Source organism: Chamaea fasciata, unplaced genomic scaffold (assembly GCF_029207755.1).
Source record: "Chamaea fasciata isolate MVZ Bird 193981 ecotype frontalis unplaced genomic scaffold, bChaFas1.0.hap1 SCAF_7, whole genome shotgun sequence".
NCBI lineage: Eukaryota > Metazoa > Chordata > Aves > Passeriformes > Sylviidae > Chamaea > Chamaea fasciata.
Window position 1 is genome coordinate 37,897,963 of NW_027094092.1, and position 21,770 is coordinate 37,919,732.

Here is a 21,770-nt window from a genome sequence, read left to right on the forward strand (position 1 = left end):
CTATACAGAAAAGATGACTATACATAATGGACAATTTAAAGATGTACCCTTTTCCCTCAGAAGGACGTCTTGTCTCTCATCATCAAAATATGAAACTAAATACCTAATGGAGGCTTACCTCCCCCTCTTCTTCCAGTTTTACTCAGGCAAATATAACATTTATGAGAATTACAAAATTAAGTACTCTGATACCAAAAAACATCCTGCAGCTTCACAACAGTTAACATTAGAGTAAACCCACTTTTGTTTATGAAAAGATCAGAATTTGTTACTACCATTTAAATTAATGATTCCTTGTTTCTGTTGAGACTCTTAATACGTTAGTGTCAGTAAAAGTCATAGTTAACTGTAATGAAACCTGCAGTTCCAACAGAGATCACCTAGGAATTGTACAGAAGTACCTTCAGCTCATTTCACATCATCCACAAAAATAAAGAACCTTCATGCATCTCTTCAGATTTCCCACTATGTATGGGAATACCATACACTATCAAATTACCACTGTTTGCAAGCCTAAATATCCCTTACAGACAAGTAACCTAACTGATTTCCCTTCCAGTTCTTTTATGAGATAAGCACTGAAAGAGCAAGGTAAAACCAATTTACTCAATTTTCTGCTAGTTTCTTTTTGATAGAATCCTTTATTCCCTAAATTATTTTTTATTACCTACTACTTAAAAAGTTGTAGATGCTTTCAAATTCAGGAGTAACAGTAAATAGCTTAAATGAACACCAGAAAGAGTTATTTGCCACAATAGACAGACTTACCTCGTTTTATGTAGATGGTTTAACTTCAGGACTGCAATGGTGAATTTACTTAACATCAGGAGAAAATTTATGCCCCTTTCCCTCCCCTATCTTTGATGTGTTACAGCTAAAATAAAGTAACTATGTATGTAATTACATTTTTAAATATTTCTATTATTACTAAATACTATATATAAACATTACTAAGTATTTCAAAATATTATTTCATTGATCTCTATGTATTTCAGTAATAGAGTAATGATAATCTGAAGTCTCCTTAAAACCTGTTTTGAACAGCTTGTACTCTTCTGAGAATGTTAGAGATGGAGCTGCATTTTCTCACATTCTCCTTCTGAACAAAGCATATAAAACAAAGGAATGAGATATGTCCGTACTTAACTAATCATGTGTTCCAAGAAGATGAAAAGTGCTATTTCCATGCTCAATTTTTCAAAGAAGTGAAAATTTGAGAGTAAGAGTTTAACCTCATACAAAGTTTACTGAACTGTATAGAAGCTATTAGATGGGAAATTGAGAGATCTATATTGGAAAAAGAGAATAGACATTCAAGCTGTCTGAGAAAATAAACATGAACTGAAAAATCATCAAATACAATACAATCTATTATTCCTTTTGTCTTCAGCTTTGATAAGCAACAAATTTTCCATCATTGTTCTTGTTCAACTTCTTACTAACTATATGAATTAACACCCTCTGAAATGAATCGTGTCTCACTCTAGTTGGAACTGTTATTTCAAACTCCCTATTGACTTAGGCAGAGATTAACAGAGGTTATGCTAACGTAGTCTCAAGCTATTTCTTACACCTGCAAAGAAATTACCACAGGATTCAGTCAAAAATATGCATGATATATATGAGATTAATACATGCAACTATGATACAGTGATCTCATCCTGAGCCCTCAGTAAGCATCCTTCAAATCTATTATAAACTCAACCTTATCTGAAGCAGCAGCCTAGAAATCCCATGCTGTGCATGCATGCAGTGATCATGACCTTCTAGAATGTTAAAAATAATCGGACAGAGAACTCACAATGCACACAAAGCAGCTCCACACATTGAAATAAATTCAGCTAGATTCATTTCAATGTTGATCCAGAATTAATTTTAGGTGCTCATATATTCATGACAAGCACACACAAGGACACATCTTCAAACAAACATGTGCTTGCCCTAATAAAGATTTCTTTTTTGTAGAACAGGAAGAAAGTAAGGAAAAGAAAAATGTTATTGCAATACCAGCACTGAAAACACAGACAATATTTAAAAACCCAAATGAATCAGTCCTTCACAACCAAGGCTCACCCTTGCACACAGGTGTACAGTCAGACTGGGACAGCCAAAACTCCCAAGGAGTTTGTGTGCCAGCAGGCTGACCCTGTGTATCTGACCCTGAGCAACCCTTAAGAGAAACACTGCCCTGGTTCATCATATGGTACAGTAAGGAAAAGACTGCAATTGCACATCTGGCCAATCTCACACAATCACAACTTTCCACAATGAACCTTGCCTCTCCCTTTGCTGCTAGAAGGCAGAAAGAGAAGGCAGCTTTTCAGCATCAAGTGTGAGACATATATGCTAAAATACAAACTCATGGAGAGACACATTCTGACAAGACAGTATGAGTACTAATAGAAAATCCCTGTAAAACACTGGGTCAAGTTTATATTTCATCATGCAAAGTCCATTTGGGAAGTGGAGTAAAAATAACATGTTTTGCTTCTGAGCTTTCAATAGTTTGTTGGGTTTTTTTTTAAGAGAACACAGGCATTCTGTGAGTTTTTGGGATTAAAGAATAATTACAACCATACTGGCATTACAGTTATGATTTCTTTATATTTCATCTTAATGATTATTTAATAATTTGGGAGCAAGGCATAATATGCATCTCCCTTTCATGTTAATAGTTGACTCTTTTAGTCCTAGTAGACAAGGGAAAATCTCCCACCTGCAATTAATTAGTTTGCTCACTGCTTCGAGGAATCTTGCCTACATCTCATTGACACTTTATTTCAGGTCTTGCACCTGAAAATCCCCAAGGATTCCAGAACGAATGGTCATTTTACTAGTTATCTTGTAAACGTATAAGATTGGATTTTCTATGATTCTGACAGGCTAAAGGAAACTTCTTTTTAGAAATATTGTGGATTTGCAACAGATATACTAAACCAAATCACTTCATTAACTAAACACCTTAAAGCATAAATCACTTCTACTTTCCAGATGCTACTTGAAAAGTTGCAAATATTCTGCACATGGAAAAAATACAGCATAACAGAAACTACATGAAGGAATTACAATCTTAGGAAAAGCATCCTCCATGATGCTAGATGACTGGATATCAATGTACTGCTCAATGAATTGAACTTCTGCAATATATTTTATCAACCTACTGATTGATTTTCAAATTATGTCTTACAAATTATAGCCAGGTTTTGTGCCTTACTCTTGAAAATTAATATACAGTACATAAGGTAAAAGGTTGGTCATTAACGCTTTCTGTTAGACTACCTGCCCAGATTCACCACTGTTCAGTGTGTCCACCTTTCACTGGTGAGTTTCACAGCTAAAAAGAAGCTGAAAACTACTTCCAAAACCTTAGTATTAGGCATCCTATTATTTTGGAATAATTTCCTCTCCTTTTCAGAGGAAATGTCCTCTCCTTCAAGTTGTGTTGGATTGTAAAGTCATTTTGGATAACAGGGATATTCCTATAATCCTGTAATAAGACAAACAGCTGTCACAACTAGCTAAACATCATTCATTACCTAGAACACACTTATGATTGAAACAATTGGATTACTTCCCAAATTATATGCTGTATGTCTGGAAACAGAAGGCTTACAGAAAATAATATATTTAATGTAAGAAGAAAAGGCAAGGAAAATGATAAAGCTTCATGTTTAAATAAAAAGGGAAGAAGAAAGAGAGCACAATTAAAAATGCAGAAAATTAAAAGAGCAAAGTGCACTCTGATCCAGTGGACAGTGTTTCCCTTTCTCTGCTACTACCCCATCAACAGTTTGCTTTTTTTCACTAGAGTTTTTTAGGATTCTGGCAATGTTCAAGATTCTTGGGCACATCATGAAGCCGCTGCAACACCCATCTGTTTGAGAAGACATCAAACCCAAGAAGGGCTTAGGACTTTTTCTATGTTAGAAGTGCAAAGGTCTGTAATGTCACTTTACTTTTATAATTACATTGGTCATGCAGTTTTTGGATTGGATGAGTACCAACATAAAGAATAACAGCAAGAGAGGCATCAGATCTGGGACACATTAGAAGTAATATGCAAGCCAGGACTTTTCAGAAACATGGATGACAAAACTGACTACAAAAGCACTTTTGCCTTGTTTAAGAAAGGGTGATTAAGTATCAGTGATTATGTGATGAAATAATATTTCACTGTGAAAGCTCATCATCCTTCTGCAGGTGCTCTTAAGGTCTTCATTAAGCACTGACTATTTCCAACAATGCTATGGCCAGGTAGGATCCATTTTCTAATAGGTTGTTTATGTATTGTTCCAACAAAAATCTCTATCTTCTAAGTTATAATCACTTGTATCTCAGAAGAGATACTCTTTGCATTCATACTTTTATTAATTATTATCTATAATTTGTATTTTATTAAATTTTGTTTGTGGTGTCAAGGATTGCATTCAAATACTTTGTAATTGTTCACTGTGAAAGTCTAGTCTCTCTAGAGTGGGTTTTTCAACTTTCCTGATTTTTCAATGATGTTTTCAGACTGAATACTAAGGCATCAAGTTTCTGTTTCACAACAAGAATTTTGTGACATGTGACACATGACAAAACACAGTTATGAAGATGTAGTTCTTGGTACTTTTTGGGTAACAAAGACAGGCAAGAGAGACAGAAAAGAAAAAAGTCTTTAATAAAAATATTATTGTCATTGAGTCCTTATATTTCTATGCCATTTTGACTATATATAGTCCTCCCGCTGTCATTTGTTTTTCCACTCATTGATACAAAGGCATAACATGACTGTCAGCCTTAACACATTACTAATTTATACCTTTGTAATATCTGGAAAAATTACATTATCTGAAAACATGCATTTTTTAAGTCTGTGCTAATTCTAGTTGTTGAATCTATTTGTTCAAAGAAAAGTATCTAAAGTAAACTACTGTTCAACTTGTAGCCAACCACCCTGCTGGACCAAACAGAATGTTGAGGAAAACCACAATCCTAAAAAATGGATCATTTGGAAAATAACACCAAAACATCACACTTGAGAATTCCACACTACAGATTTTTTTCATGTTTTTATATAGTAATGAAAAACAGGCATACTCAAAAGCATATTATATGATACCATATTCTTTTTTCATGAGAGCTGAAGAGTATCATCATGGTTGTTCACACAACGTCTATGACACTGAATTAAAAAATTTACACAGAAAGACGTAAATGGCAAATTAAAGTAAAATTAAGTTCTTCCTTTCCCTCCCTCACTCATCAAAAATAAAAATTTTAGATTAGTTGTACTCTCTGGTAGACAGATACTATATTGCTGCTTACCAATAAATTGGAAAAGCAAAGAGATTTCTCAAATTTTCTCTTTTATGATAGTAAACATTGGCACAGCACTAACTTCTAACAGTTCCAGAATGAATTGTAAAATAGCATGGTATCTTACAAAACTCAAAATATTAATTCTTAATCTCTTCCCCTCTCCCACCATCCCCAAAGTATTTTTACTTTGAAAAATTTAATGGTTTAGCAGAATTTGAAAGCAGAAGGTTTAAAAAAGTGATAAAGGGGGTGCAGAAATTAGCAGAGGTGGCACTACCTGAAAGCTCATCAGAAAGGGGAGTGAGAACAATATCAGGCAAGAAGGGTTTGGAAGTATGGATCAGAACAGGAGCACTTTTAGCACTGCGTATATAGGCCGATGGCAGAGCACATTCACCAATGGATCGGCTTCTCATGGCTTTAAAAAGGAAAAGAAAGAAGTGGGGAAGGAAAAAAGAAGAGTGACTATAATGAAAGGCTTGTGTCACAGAAAAAGCAGCAACAGAGAAAACAAAGATAAAAAGGAAGAAAATTCAAAAATTAAAACATTTCAGCACGGCAGATATTGGCAGAGCTGTAAGAAAGAAAAAAATCAGTGGACACATAAGACATTCTGAGATTTCAAATTTTATGTAAAGCAGCAACAATGCCTTTATCATGACGATTACAGAGATTTTGCATTTGAAATCAAGAAGCTAATTAACACATTTTCCCAGTGCATCAGGGGTTGAAAAATCTAAGCTAAAGTTACTCCACAAGCACTCTGAATTTGGGGGTTTTTTTTAACAGAAAATGTAACTTGTACTACATTTGTATTTTTCTAGTTTCCTTTGATATTATCCTGAAAATGTGCCTCTGTATTATACATATACCCATACTCCTGAATTGATGTTCTCCAAAAGAGAACTCATGTTCTCCCAAAATCATAGGGAGAAAATGATCAGTTCTGTGTGGGGAAATTTGCAATAAAGCTTGTTATAGTTCCACATTAAAAATGAAATTACTGAAGTGAAATGGTTTGACAAGAAAGCATTAATTTTTTTTATCCATGGGTTTGGGCTTTTAATTGATATTGGATAAATCTTGCCAAACTTATGTTTATTCACCTTTTCATATGTCACATCCTGCCAACAGTCCCACAGAATAGGACAATGTACATAAGAATTGTGATATTACTATCAAGGTTATATCTGCAGCTTTTCTAATAGATTTAAATGAACCTTTGACATTTGCTTCTCTTTGTCAGAGTAAGACAGAGCACGAACTGATACTGCTTTCAACCTCAAAGTATGCTGGAAATTCTTAAAAAAGTAATATCCATTGCTTCAAGTAGCTTCCTTTCATACTGTTGTAAATTAGATAACTTGTTTTAAAATCATTGCATTAAAAGCATTGTTTCAAAATCATAAAATTCTTTAAGGAAAATTCAGAGTATCTAGCATAAATATTGTCAGTGCAATACTTAATCAGTCTGAACTTTTCTCTCTATATCTGTATTTTCAAAACAACATGGAATATAGAGTGAGGATCTTAGTGCTCCTGATCTGCATGGGAATCAAATGTACGTGAATGGAGTGTAGTGAAAGTTGAGCACATCACACTTCTAAAGCAGGTTAAAAAATTGTTGCTAATAACAACATGCTGATAGCCTGGGTAGGTCACACTGAGCAGAAAATACATTTGACAAATGAAGCACAACTTAAGTGGAGTCTTAAATTTAGTTTGAAAAACAATTCAGAAAGACGGACCTCTTAAGACTGAAGCAATGCTCTAGTAACCTTTGTACGACAGTAACTATTCTTTTCTAAAAGGCAATTCTGTGTAAGGCTTTAGTATCAGTTTGTTTCAGAGATACAGTAATAAAATTCAGGATACAGTTATAGTTAGATGCATTACATTCATCACTGTGAAACTTAACAATGAATGTAGGCAAGAGGAAAAAAAACCACACACAGTAAAATCAAGAATCTTTTCCATGGTAAATTATTCTAAATAAATCAAGCTTTTGATATTGGATAAATTGTTGATTACAAATCTTAACATAAACTGTTCCTTTCAATTTGACTGGATTTTTTTCCATCATATTACATTCAATTAAATAGTTAGGTGGACCATGCAATGTCAGAACATGTAGATATTTGATAGTTTATAACCTTCCACTATTGTCTATACAAAAGCAGAACAATAGGTAAGTAAATTCTTTCTGATACAATATATTTATAGGAGTAGAACCTGCTGTCTAAGCCCAAGCTCCTGTATCTAACCTCACAGATTTTTCAACCCATATGCATACTATGCTTAAAGGCCCTTTCCAAAAATTATTTTACATAAGTTCAGGCTAAAAATGTACACATTGCATATCAAAATAGCTGTGATTTTTATTTGAGTAACACGCACACACACATATTTGGTGCAGCAATAAATGTGTGCTGGCATGATGATGGCTCAAAAAAATAGAGGTGCAAAGATGTACACAAAAATGTGTACAACATAGAACAGATGAAAAAGAAACTCCAGCTTTTTTCTTACCATAAAATATTCAATATGCACATCCCCGCTACTCAGATATTACAAGTATATATTACCCACAATCAAAGGGAATGTAATACAAATCACATATCATGCAACATATTTAAGGTCTGACTCAATTCCACACTTAGCTTGCAGACCTAATGATAAACTGAAGGTGATTTGACCAGAAAAATGTTCTAGATTTTACTTACTGTGATTATTTATTATTTGACCCTGTATTAATGGCACAGACTAAGAAACAATTGAAAAGCTCTCTTTACAAACCAGAGAGGGAATAACAAAAATTTTTTTCCACTCAGTTAAGATGTATGTAACATTTTGTAACATTTTCCTCATTAACATTTTAAAAAACTGAAGAATTTGGGATTCTGGTTCCGGTAACTCTTTTTGGATTTATCATGTTTTAAAATCATCCTAGCAATGCTGGGATGCTTGTCCACAGTTGGTATTCTGCAACATGAATAGATTGGAAATTTTAACTGGTTGCAGTAATGCAAACTTGGCTTATTATTATCAAATATGTAAGATAATTGGAGGAAAGGAACAAAAGCATGGAAGCTAAAGTGCAGGGAAACGAAAATCAGATTACTTTGCTGCTAACCAGGTCAATATAAAGCTTGATTAAGATAAATTCTAGTCATTTCAAGGCTAACATCATATAAATAGTCATCTTTCAAATTGCAGCAAAACAAAAGCATTAATAAATTGACTAAACAACATAACCTTCTGACAGAATATCTGAAATATTAACAATTTGTAAAGGAGAAATTTTAACATGAACTTTATCTTGTTAAGACAATTAAGATTTAAAACAAAACCGCCATTACAGTTAATCACAGACTACAGAGACGCAGAAATTACATTTAAAGTATCTGTGATCAATGAGGAAAACTAGGTGCTGTCAGCATGAGATACAGGAAAAGCTGTGTAGCGTCTGAATGTGCAAAAAAAGACAGAAAATTTTGGAGTAGGGACTTTATTTTCTCTCATTTCTGTATGCCTTACAGGACAATTAATTCTACCACATTAACAAGAGCTTTAGGAGAAAAAAAAAATTAAATGGAGAATTTTGAGGAATGTCAAATAGTGAAATGGAAACTTTGTCTAAATAACCTCTGTGATTTAAAAAAAATAACCAAATATTTTTGGAAAAAGAAAGAAAACGTTAATTTCTGAAAAGCTAGCACAATTATTTATTCAACTGCCAATATGCGTCTCAAATTTTTAAAACTGTGTCAGAATGTACCTACTTCCAAGAAGTATCAGTTAAGCAACAACACTCAATTACCAAAGCCACGACTAATATAAAGATTGTAGAAAAGTAAGTGATAATCCTTCAGAGGTTCTTCTTTTAAATACAGAATAAGAACCAGCTTAATTTTCCTTCATGTAAGCATAGCACTGAGATCATCAAGAGAGAGAGTAAAGAAATTTGTAGTCCAGTTCCTGTTAACACAATCTAAGAAAATCATATGAACACAAATGAGTCTTCTTTTGAGGAGTTCACCTAAAGCATTGTTCAGCATAACTCATTTATAACACAGCAAAGAGTATCTGCAAGTAATAAAAATTCAGAAATAGGTGACTTCAGAAATGGAGAATTGAACACATCTGTGTCAATCTTTCATTACTGCAATAATTCACATTTTGTAAACTACGCAGACTTACACATATTTTTCCCCACTTTCCTTTGCACAGTTTGAAAATACTCAACCCATCTCATGCAGTGTATGAAAGCACAGTCAAGAAACCTTCTCTTATCCACCTATCAGCACCACAGCTCAAACCACTCCAGCTTTTTCCTCCTTCGTACACACGCAACAGTATTGTTTTCCAATCCAGCTTAAGCATGTGATCAAATTCATTAAGAATTAATATAGCAACTGCATTACTTTCATCTGCAGTAACTACAATTGCAGTAAACATAAGCCATTCAGCTACCCTCAAAGCACATAAGGCTGCATAATTTACACTTTAACTAATGAGTGAATCATTATAGATAGTATACCTTTGTGGAAAGAAGCTATCCACATTGCTACAGAAGTCAGTTATTAATTCCTTACCCTTTCTCAAATGTCCTTTTTATCAGCTCTTACAGACACTTACCCACTGTTTTCTGCCGTACTATGCTCCTTGCCTTTTCTGTTCCTGGAGAGCCAGTGGTGGTAGCACTGCGTTGTCTCATTGGTGCTTGGCCAGGCTGATCACGGCTCCAGCCTCTAGAAAAGGACTTATCTACAGAAGACTTTGGGAATTCATGCCCAACTCCTGCAAAAATAAAATTGCCAATCTATTCACTTCTATTCTGCTATCACCAGATGACTGTAGATGTGTTCTTACAAAAAAATTTAAAGCTGATGGAATAAATTAAGTTGCCAAAGCAAGCATGAATTCAAAAGCTCAGCCCACACTAACTCTGAGGGATACTCAAACTTTTTCAGAAATGTTGGTGCTATTAAACTACTGCAATTTTATTTTCTGGAAACATGGGCTTACACAGGTTGTAGTCTGATACTACATGCAACTTTTCCTTTGCTGCTCCTATCAGATAAGATTTCAAAATATTCGGGGGGCAGATTTCCAAATAATTTTGCAACATTGAGAACATGAAATAAGGATAACATAATTTTACACAAAATGCAAAAGCAAAAAGAAATAAAAAAAATTGGATGATGGGCTCAGAGAACAAGGCTCTTTGGAAATTTACAGAAAATCCTATAGTAAGATTAAGATGGAACAAATTCAGATTTGACATTTATATTGAAGTTAATACAGCTCATATGAGGAGCTATCAAAACCAGCTAGATGTAAAAAAAAAAAAAAAAAAAAAGTGAAGTAAAGAATTATTTGCAATGTATTTCCTTACCCATACTGAGCTCATTAATAATCCAAAGTGACAGACTTACAATCATTAAAGGGGGATCCTTTTGGAAAAAGTGAGCTCTAATCCAACATGTTCATTATTATTAGCAAACAAACAGGGACAAAGAAATTTGCCATAATTTGTATGATATTTTTTAATTCTAAAGCTGGACTTAACTCTGCAACTCACATTTAGCAACGGAGGCTTTCTCGGAAACTCTGTCACTGAAGATTAACATAAACTTTCCTCATGTTGCTCAGATGATTCAAAATGCTTTCTAAGCACATATTCAGATAATCGTACACATTCTTATCCTATGCCAGACTGTTTGGCTTTTTTGTTGTTGTTGTTGGGGCTTGCTGTTGTTGTTGTTGTTTGGGTTTTTTTGTTGTTGTTGTTGTTGTTGGGGGTTTTTTGTTGTTGTTGGGGGTTTTTGGTGTGTGCTTGGTTTTGTTTGTTTTGTTTAACCTGTGTTTTTTTAGTAGGAAAAAGAAGAAACCTGTGTAGTATAGGAAAACAAAAAATGTGTGGTCTGGAATGACGTCTCAAGGGCAACTACAGAGAGATGTATCAGTCCAGTTATCACACATCAGAAACGAGACCAAATCTGTGAACAATGACTCTGCTTAACACAAGGCATAGAAGCATGTGAAATGTTTTTAGCAAAAAAAAGCCTATAGCAACGTCCTCTTTAAGAGAGGGAATCCACACAGGTTACTTCTCACTGACAAACCCTGAGACAGTGCAAGGAAGCACTTTCCCTCAGATTTCACTGAAGAGATAAAAAGTCGCCGAAAAATAACGTGTTTTTACATCTTTGTTACTCACTCTAAATATAATCCTGCCTCTCACTATTAGATCACAATGCACTTTTTAAAGGAGAATATTGTCATTATCCATGTTTTACAAAAGTGGAAACAAAGTGATTTCTAATGGCCACACACACAGAAGGTCTCTCTCCCAACTAAGAAAAGAATCCAGATTTTGCAACTTTCAATCCAGACCTCTATCCAGGAGCACAAACTTCAAGTGCCTTACCAATTCCAGAACTGTGCCATTATAAGCAGACACCTCTCCCCATATTATGTCCTACAGAGTATTTTATGTATCTTTTAGGAATCAGTTTAAAACAGGTACCACTCATATGGATTTTTAAACTGTACTTTCTCTTAAGTAGTCCACAAGGTCATTGTAACAAAGCCTGTCTTCACGATGGGCTAGTGATCAATTAGCACCATAGTTCTGCTATGTTCACCTTACATTTAATCTTATAACATTTCAGGATCAATATTCCAATTGTGCTTGCAATGGCTTAATTTTCACCAGCTGAGTAGTCTGCTATTTTCAAAAAGTTATGATTGAGACTCAACTATTTAATTGCTTTGATAAAAGGAGAAAGGCATAACCCACTACAGTGTAACATTTTTGTTTAAATTCAACACACTTCTAAGAACTAGATTCCATATGTGCCTATTTGCAGAAATAACATGATCATGTTAGTAGTTCCAAGAAGCAGATATACCTTAAGGAAACGGGGTTATTTCAGGTGATAGAGATACTTAATTAGGTGTGCAAAAAAGTGAGACCAAAATTATCCTGTGCCCAACACCAGCACAAATTTAAATGATCTCTATACACTGTTGTCTTACCTTTGCCTTTGTGTTTTTTCTGCTTCTGCTCGCTTAATTTATCCAGTGGCAGGTCACTGAGGTCCAGGCTATATAAATTTCTAGCTAATACTTTAGTAAGTGTCTCCATTGTCAGTGACCACTCAGTGGCCAGCTCTTCCCAATATGTCAGTGATGACATGACAGACAGCAAGTCATCCCAAAGCTCTCGAGAAATGTACACATTTAGATTTGCTTTGATCCAAGCTACTATAAGAGTCTAAAAGAACAGAGAAAGTTGGATTGTGAACATAAGCTGACAATATTCAATTGTTATTATTTCAAAGGAAACTTCAAACTGCCACAGAAATTTCTGTGTAGTCCTGACATTCTTTTCCTCACCAGTACACACAGATTTTAAACAAATTATCCAGTGTTAACACAGGGTTCTGACTTAGACACAGGAACAACTGGTTTGATCCATTATCTTGTGTATTCTTTTTTTTTCTGCTAAAGTAACTGCAGACTCTACAGATCCTAGTCACTGAGAACTCAACACAACAGCACTTTGCAACTATAAACTTTGAAATTACTTGTTTCAGCTTTCTGTAAGGAATTACAGACTTCTTTAAGAAATAAAAAAAATCCATCAGTTAGGCATAGATAACATAGAAGATTTCATGCTGACTGGAGCAAATTTTGCTATGGCAGCAGGCTAAAACTGCACACACAAAGTTATCTTTGCCAGTTATTCCAACTCATCTAAAGGACAGCAATTCTTGAATTTTATCGTACCTCAAATACTGTTGCCCCAGTGTCATTAAAATATAGGACAGAAAGTAACAAATATAACCAGCTCTTTGACTCACACCATTCACATTATCGGGGTAATATATCAGTGATTTGACAAATTAGCCAACAGTGGTTGCAGTATCCAATCTATTAATGAAAATTAGGCTGAATTTAATTAAAGTACATTGATGTTTACTTGCCTGGAAAAGAGGTCCTGCAAGTCTTCCAGCTAAAGTGGAGTTTTTTCTTCCTTGATACTGAGAGAAGGTTTGGGGTGGTATTTTCAGCACAGATTCGGTTACCCTGAGCAGCACAAGCAGCATCTGCTCCCTGCAACACAGTATTAGAGTTATCATTTTGTTATACCTCTGTATATACCACGGTATATACCTCCGTATATACCAAGGTATTTTAAAAGGCAATAATCAAGCCTTATTTGCTTAAATACATTCCAAAGATGTCATAATGATTACAAAGAGCCTAACTTGGTTCTTGCAAAAAAAATTATTCCAATCTTTTTTCACACTTAAGAGTAAGGAATCCCTGTTGCCCTGTAATACCTTCTTCCAAGTCATTCAACTGCTATCACCTTCAAAGGCCTGGAATTAGAGGCCAAGTTTTAACTGTATTTTCAGTCTGAGCTGTTTCTTTTTCTATGAATTACAGATTTTGGTTTTTTTGCATTATCATTATACTTCATAAATTATTTTGTGTGGCGTAATATTTACCATTCTGGTGTAGAGTCACTTCTTTACACTGGGAAAGAAAATACCAATCTAGTAGAATCTGTTTACTATTATCACTCCCAAATTTCTCAGTGGCCAGCTAAATTGGCTCCTCAGAGGAGGAGACAAGCTTCACATGACACATAGTGCCAGCTTTACTTACCCAGAATTCAGGAAATACTACTAACAGATTGAGTTAAGTCAAGCTAAAATTGAATAAATCAGACATTTCAAATCCCCTTGCTACTTCTTCCTTGTAATGGAGAATGGTGGCAATATAGCACCTGATTACAGACTAATATTTAAAGGAGTAGAAAACAATAGGAATTCCTTTAAAACAGGGTCTCTTGTACCTGCTAGGCACTGTAAGCACTGGAAAGGCATGACACAGTTCAACAGCACACAGACTCTTGCATACAATTCCAGGTCAAAACCAACACACATCTGATTGTAATAATTATCCATGCTTGTCTGGGGCATTTTTATTCTTAAATAAGGCTGTGAAGCTTCATATGTTTCAATATTTTAATGCTTTGGTACATTAATGTGCTTTGGTACATTAATGCAAAATGCCCTGGAAAAAATCATCAGTAGCTCCTTAATAACAGTCTGTATATCCCAGTTTAGTCCTCTTTGCACTGAGGTCTAAGCTGCCACAAATCAGCTAGGAGCTTACTAGAGGCTTTAAGAAAGCAGATAACCTCCCCTGTGCTAAGTTGTCTACAGCATTCAAGTTCATGTGCTTACTGATTTAGAGGAACTGGTTCATATAACCAATACCACTCTACTGTGTTTACTACCAAGTAAATTTTTACTTGTCTTGTGAACCAATAATCTAAGGTAAAAACATTAGCATTTTACCATGTCTTCTTGTCCATAGTCACTTGGACTACCATGTGGCGGTAGATATTGAGAATGCGTTTGCACATATCAGTGTGTTCATCCAACAGAGCTTTAAATTCATTTGCAGGTTCAAGAAAAAATATATTTGAAGAATTTATTATAAAAACCTGTAAGCAGAAAAGAGTGGTGTCATGACCCTGAAGCACTCTGATATTTTCAGCAATACAGTTGGTAGAACCAGGAACATAAAATCTACAGCAGAGAATCTTTATCAGAAAAGGTAGCATATGCACACAGAAGTGTATGTTTAAATATGTCACTTTGAAGTAATAATAATTAAGCAACAATGAGACTGATCTTTTTCCCATTTTTTCTACAAAGCCTATTTGTATATTTTTGTTCTCACAGACAGATGGTTCAATAAACTACTCAATATAATTAATTTAGTATGCTGGACAAAAATGTTCCAGTAAAAAGTCCACTGCACAAAGTTCCACCTGTAAGCCAGGAACTGACTAGTACAATATATGGTAAACTGCTTGAAGTAGTCCTGGTACACAGTGTGTACCTCAGCATGACACAGCCTGTATTACGTTCTGGGAAACAAAACCATTCATCCCACTGGGATCAGTAAGGCTTACCAAAGGTAGGAAACTGGACACGTTCCCCAAAGTGACTGACTTCAGTGGGCAGTGAATTAGGGCCTCCAGAATGAAAATTATAAAAAAAAAGGTAGGCAAGGACATTGTAGGCACTACAGAAGCAGCTACTGAAGTGTTACTATATTTTTATGTAACTTTAGAAAGCACTTGAATCTCAGGCCTATATTTTAAATTATTTTTTTACATGTAAAGGAAGTCATTGGTACTAAACTCATAACTTCCTTCTACTGAAGACTTTGGATTTTTAATAATTAAAGCCTATTAGTATGCCATTTTACATTCACTAGCCTCAACTAATGAACCTAATCTATTCTAAATGCCTAGAAATAAGTCTATGCAAGCATCAAATGGAAAAAAAAACTCAAGACACAAGTCTTGGATTATTGATTCACAGGGAAAATGAAAAGTGTGGTTCCAGGTCAGGAAATCTCAAATTGAGACATGGTACTGGGTTAGAATGATGTCTTGACTCTGTTTCAGGAAGCAAAAAAAAAAAAAATTTTAAAAAAAAAATATATATATATATATATATTTGGTAGTCAAATGAACCTTTGTCTAAAAAACTTCAACACAAATAATCCTCAAGACATTGTCAGATGTGTAAGCCTTAGTAGTATATTGCAAACAGATACAGATTACTTTGTATTTCTCTCCTCACTAACACTTAGTATTCTAAAAAGTTGTTGAAAATAAGGATTATGAACACTAAATTATTGTAATGTATTTGAATTTAAAACTGATTTCAATGACAAAGTTTATTTTATATATAACAGTGCATTCATAAAATTATTCAAGCTGTAGTAATAATGAGTTTTACTTAGCATGGTCACACAGTGCACACAGTAAATTGGAAAATGCACATTACTTTATTTCGTTCAGAATCACTTCTGCTGGATATAAGAATATTATGGAGGCTAGAGTCATATCACAGAATCACAGAATGTGTAGGTTGGAAGAGACCTTCAAGGCCATCGAGTGCAACCCAGCCCTAACACCTCAACTAGATCATGGCATCGAGTGCCACATCTAGTCTCTTTGTAAACACATCCAGGGGTGGTGACTCCACCACCTCCCCGGGCAGACTATTCCGGCATTTAATCACTCTTTCCATGAAAAACTTCTTCCTAATATCCAACCTAGATTTCCCTTGACACAGCTTGAAACTGCGACAATTAATACCCACCTAAATGAACGTATGTGCACACACATCTACATAAAATGCACACACTTTATAACCATAAGAGCATTTCAAAGACCCTCTAATTATACCCTCCCAATTTTCCATAGCCTCACCTTTAGTGAAGCATTTTGCTAAACATTAGAAATTAACACAATTTCTACCCTGTCGAACTGCCTAGAAGCTGTTAAAAACTTTTGTTAGGGTACAACTGCAACTCCTGCTTTCTTCAATGATATCACCAGTGAGTTATGGCACCTCATCAAATTTTTTCAAAGATGGTGCAAATTCAGAAAAAGATGAAAAAATATCCCCGTACACTTTATTAATAGGACTAGAAAAAATACAGGATTGGATGGTTTGGGTTTTGTGACTAACAGCGTGAAAGAAAAGAGCCTCTAAACACTTTCATAAAACACCTCATTAGAATTATTTGAAGATGTTGCAGTAGCATGAGAATTATTTTTTCTCTAATATAATGCAGAGGAGAATGCACATTCTGATGCAAAATTAAAAGATTTTTTTTATTGTGTTACCCAGCACTGGTCTATACATTGTCCTACTTCAGGTTAATAAAGATATAGTAAACCAGTATCATTTGTCTAACACTTATCATCATACTCGTTGCATATAAAATAATTTTAAAATTCATAAATGCTTTAGAGGTGCATGAGACTCCATGGCAGAAGCACTGCACTACATTCCACTCCTTATGTGCTGATAACAAGAATTTTAGGTAGTTTTAGATCAATAATTTAGATGAAATTAAATACCAAATCTCTTTCATACCTGCAATACTGACTGCACTCCAGCTCGTACATTGTGCTCTTCAGTATCAATTTCAGATGTTTTATGCAAAGCGTCTTCATAACAGCCATTTCTTGTCCAGTTTGAATTTCTAACATGACTGGAGTTCATCCCTTTTTCCTGAAAAATATATTTTCTTAAAATTCCACAGATTTTTAGACAGATATTTTAGCTTTATATTAAAGGAAAAAGGATATAATAGTTACTAAATAATAAACAACAGCAGGCAAATGCACCTGTGACAATATTTCATGAGGCTTGAAGGAATTATCTTAAAGTACCTGAATGAAGTAACTAGTATTTTTGTCATCCTTTTATTTGTATATAATTTTTATACAGTTGTAAGTTGGCATACTACATAATCCACATCTTGAAAACAGTTCATAATATGATATGAAATTTTAAATTGAACTAAGCACATTAAAAAGCTACAGATAATGGATAAAACTGGTAGTTCATCCATAAAGTGTTTTACCATTGATTTTCCCCAATAAATGCTCTTGACACTGTCGCCCTAACTTTGCCTGCTTTTCAAAGTTTGCATTTTGTTCTCACGCAGCTTCAAGAAAACAATGTATATTTTTAGAATTTATCTTCTTGCGTACATATTTCTCCTCTGGGAGTAGAAAGGTGACTGATGGTTGCCTTCAGCAATGAGGTCAAAGAGGTGGCAACCTATGTAGCCAATCTTGTGCCTTCTGATGATTTTGTATAAAAGATGGAGTCAGAAAATTAAATATAGAACTTTCCTGCTGACCATCCTGCTGCCTGCCTCATTCTTTCGTGTCACAAAGTGTGACATGACACCAAAGAAAACCACATACAAACTATCAAGGAAGCCACTTCTCTGTCTATCGGCAGATTAATGCACAAATATTAATCAATAATATTTTACCTCTTCTCTTTCTTTTCCTTTCTCTGATGAATTATGGTCAACATTTTCATCACAATCTACAGTTGTGCACTGCATTATTTCTTCAGGTTCTTTCATAAATAAAGGTTTGTCTTCTTGTTGAATCCACTCTTGATACACCTTCACCACCTTCCTCATGGCAGCTGCTTCACATATTGGCAACAGAAATGCCTGCAAGTAGAAGAAGAAAGAAACAAAACTGTTACAATATTTGAAATAAGTTAGGCTCTATAATGTACAAGTTCTAAGAGATAAAGGTGGAAAAATTAAGCCACCTACAGCCATGTAGAATCCTAGCATACAAACTACTGCCAAACCTAAATGTTTGCCCACTTTCTTCATACATAAACTGAAAACATGAAAAAAACTCCACATTTAAACAAGAAAACTTGTTTCTTGTATCAAGAAATATTTTGAAAGCTATAAGAATCCATGTGAGCATATGTACTTAGCACCTAGCCTGCTGAAATTAAGACCCAAACACCCACCAAAATATGTAAAACAATTGAGCAGAAGTTTCTGTTACAACATCCTCCATTCAGAGGATTTGGATAAGTGGAGTTAAAGCAGCTCTAAATGACTAAGAAAAAATCAAGTGGCCCACAATACTGGTAGTCATCTATCTTCTTTTTAGCTAAGTAAGATCTTACAAAACAGTATCCTTAAAGCAACTGACTCTCTGAAAAGATTTCAGTATTATTGTTTATAAAAATCATGCATTTGAGTTGGTGTAATGGCTAATCAGTCCCCTCTTCAGAAGGTTTTCTTTATCGGCTGCGCTGGTAACAACTAGTCATAGACCAGAAACTCTAAACATTAGTCAGATTTTAACTAACTATAAATACACTTACCAAAGACCATGATGCCCTAATTATATATTTAGAAGAACAGATAAACTACACTAACACAGTTTTACAGGGCCCATGCTGTGACTGTTGAAAACAAGCTGCCCATGTGTTTAAGGAGGGTCCAGGTAACACAGGTAGTATGTTCACTCCGGAAACAGAGGTTTCATACCATTATCACACTAAAAAGAATTCAGCTGTGTATTACAAGATTAAACTGACAAGTTGAGTCATATACTTGCTCATCAAGTCTAACATTCTTCTGCAAGCCCATATACATTTTTTGAACCCTCAAGTCTAAAAAGCATAAAACTTGTTCTCTACAGACAAGCTTTCCACCACTCAATATGACTGAAACCTCCTCTTGACAGGAATAACTTAGTCCTGATGTTTTCAAAACATTACAAACATCTTGTTTATTAGAAATTTATTTACACTGAAAACTCCTGGGTATACAATGATGTAAATATGATCTCATAATTGCACATGAAATCCAAATAATCTACATAAACTCACAGAGTGACTTGCGAAAAGAATGAAGAAAATTGCCTTTGCTTCTATTCACTGTGGGGACAGTGAAAAGTAGACCACTGATAATTTACACTCTACATTCAGTGTGTCAGACTCTGTAAACCCTTGAGTGTCAGCTGAATTCAGGTAACTCTTCTATGTGCTTCAGTAATGTGTCCAAGCTCTTTGATTCAAGGGATGTGGATTAGCTTCTGACATTTATTTGCCTCATTCAAAAACATTTACTTCATCCAGATAAAAGGGTTTTAAAATGTTCAGCTTTCTGCTGCTCAAAGCAATTAGTGTTGTCCATTTAACTTGAAACTTAGTATATCTTTCTTTACTATTATTCAGAAAACTCTCTTTGTCTTTTGATCTATAGCATGGGGCATAAAGAAAGTTTATCTTGTTCTATTCTCCCACATTGAACTCTAAGTTACTATTAATAAATGCTCCATATTCTGGCGTATGTTCTCAGTTTAAATTTGTTTAATAGCTTCCAGTAGAGAAATACAATTCTGAGTATGCTCAGCTAACATTTCTGGTTGCAGTTAAGTCAGAAACAGAAGCTGCTACCTTTTATAGCCATCTGTCCTACTCTTTTGATGAACGCTAACAAGGAAAGGACATTCAGATGCTCCTAAAACAGCTCTGTAACAGCTGCAGACTCCCACAGGAGGCTTATGTTAATATGGTAGGCTGTGAGTTCTAATACCTACAGCGTTGATGTACGAAAAGATTAAACATTCCCATCTACGGGGAAATGTGAAGTCCAAGTTAAATTTGCTAAACTGGCTATTAAAGATATAAAATTAGAAAAAAACAGGAACTAGGGGTATTCTACACAGAAAGTATTTCAGAATTTTAGCTTTTTGATTTTTGAAGGCAAGATGACAGAAAAAACCTGTACCTTGGTATAGCATTCTACTTAACAAGCAGTCTTGAAAGAAAACCATGACATAACGGAAATATACAATATAATAATCAAGATTCATGCATTCTAAAGAGAATTTTTTACCTGTCGAAATATCTCAGTTAGAAAATTAACATTGCTTCTTTTAGAAGAAAAGACTTTCCGGACAATTTCAATATCAGTTAAATGCTCTTCATCAATACTGCACAGGCTGGAAGAACTTGGTTCTCTCTCTGTTAGAGTACTTGTATTAGAATGAGATTGTTCTGGTTCTGCATTTCTATCCTGCTTATCAGTACTGTCATTTTTGCTATCCTCCCTTGAAGCCATGCTAGCAGCTGCTCTCTGAAAAAAAAAATAAAATTTCATAGTTCATTTTTAGTACAGCAATAAATCAAAACAATTTAAGTATAATTTAACCAGCACGAGGAATTAAAGAAAAAACAAACGAAGGGATTTATTGCATTTCAAGGTTTCTAATGTCCAGCTGATCAAAAACAAATCACAGAATTTGGAAAAAGCAGCACTGCAGATCCTTTCAAAGTGAATTAATAAACATCCAATTTGTTTAGAAATTCCTTTTTTTTTAGAACTTTTCATTGGTTGTAATTATTGGAGGAGAGCATACTGCCGTCATAACAATTAAATCAAACCATGAAAACAAATACGTTTTTGTATATTTGGCTTTACCTGAATATTCTTTGGCACATTTTCACCTTCCATCCCAGGAATATGAGGTCCTGTATGAGGTTTTGGCTCAAGCCAGAAAGACACCAACCATCGAATGACAATAACACGAGCCTTAATGAAAGGTTCCTTTGTGCAATATATTGCCTCATTGGTTTCAGCATCTTTCTTAACTATTACGTAGTGTGGCTTTGGTCTCATTTGTGGTATATCTGTATGAAAAAATAACATCTTAAAAACATGCGCAGAGAGAAAGATCTGCATAAGAAAGAAATCCGAAAACCATAACCAATACAACCTATACACGTGAACTTTCAGAGGTATAGTTTAGTTGCATTCACCTGTTGCACCACTCATTCCAAGATGCACTGGAATGGATGCAACAGAGAATTTGTCAAGAATCGTAAGACATCAAAACACTTGAATTTTCTACTGAAGGGAGACAACACTGTTGGTCCAAAAGACAGAAACGTATTTCTGCTATGCGGAACCATTAATTTTTTATCTGAAAGTGATTTCTATAGCCTTACGTTTTTGCTTGCATTGTTTTTCTATGTAAGTAAATGCATTTCATTATTTTCATATTCTTT

The 21,770-nt window shown here is 34.6% G+C and overlaps 1 protein-coding gene across 11 annotated transcripts in view; it reads right to left on the bottom strand.

Moving 5' to 3' along the window:
- RALGAPA1 (Ral GTPase activating protein catalytic subunit alpha 1) overlaps positions 1-21,770 on the bottom strand; it is a 133,292-nt gene that overhangs the window by 87,511 nt on the left and 24,011 nt on the right. For 8 of the 11 annotated variants that reach the window (XM_066188445.1, XM_066188444.1, XM_066188437.1 and 5 more), the window contains exons 9-17: positions 21,184-21,392; positions 20,599-20,838; positions 18,208-18,396; positions 17,295-17,432; positions 14,685-14,833; positions 13,299-13,428; positions 12,349-12,586; positions 9,943-10,104; positions 5,582-5,722 (exon numbers count right to left, since the gene is read on the bottom strand). In XM_066188445.1, coding sequence (XP_066044542.1) covers positions 5,582-5,722; positions 9,943-10,104; positions 12,349-12,586; positions 13,299-13,428; positions 14,685-14,833; positions 17,295-17,432; positions 18,208-18,396; positions 20,599-20,838; positions 21,184-21,392 — 1,596 coding nt within the window. The remainder of the gene's footprint in view (positions 1-5,581; positions 5,723-9,942; positions 10,105-12,348; positions 12,587-13,298; positions 13,429-14,684; positions 14,834-17,294; positions 17,433-18,207; positions 18,397-20,598; positions 20,839-21,183; positions 21,393-21,770) is intronic. The other 3 variants (XM_066188435.1, XM_066188447.1, XM_066188446.1) reach the window with 1 other exon arrangement.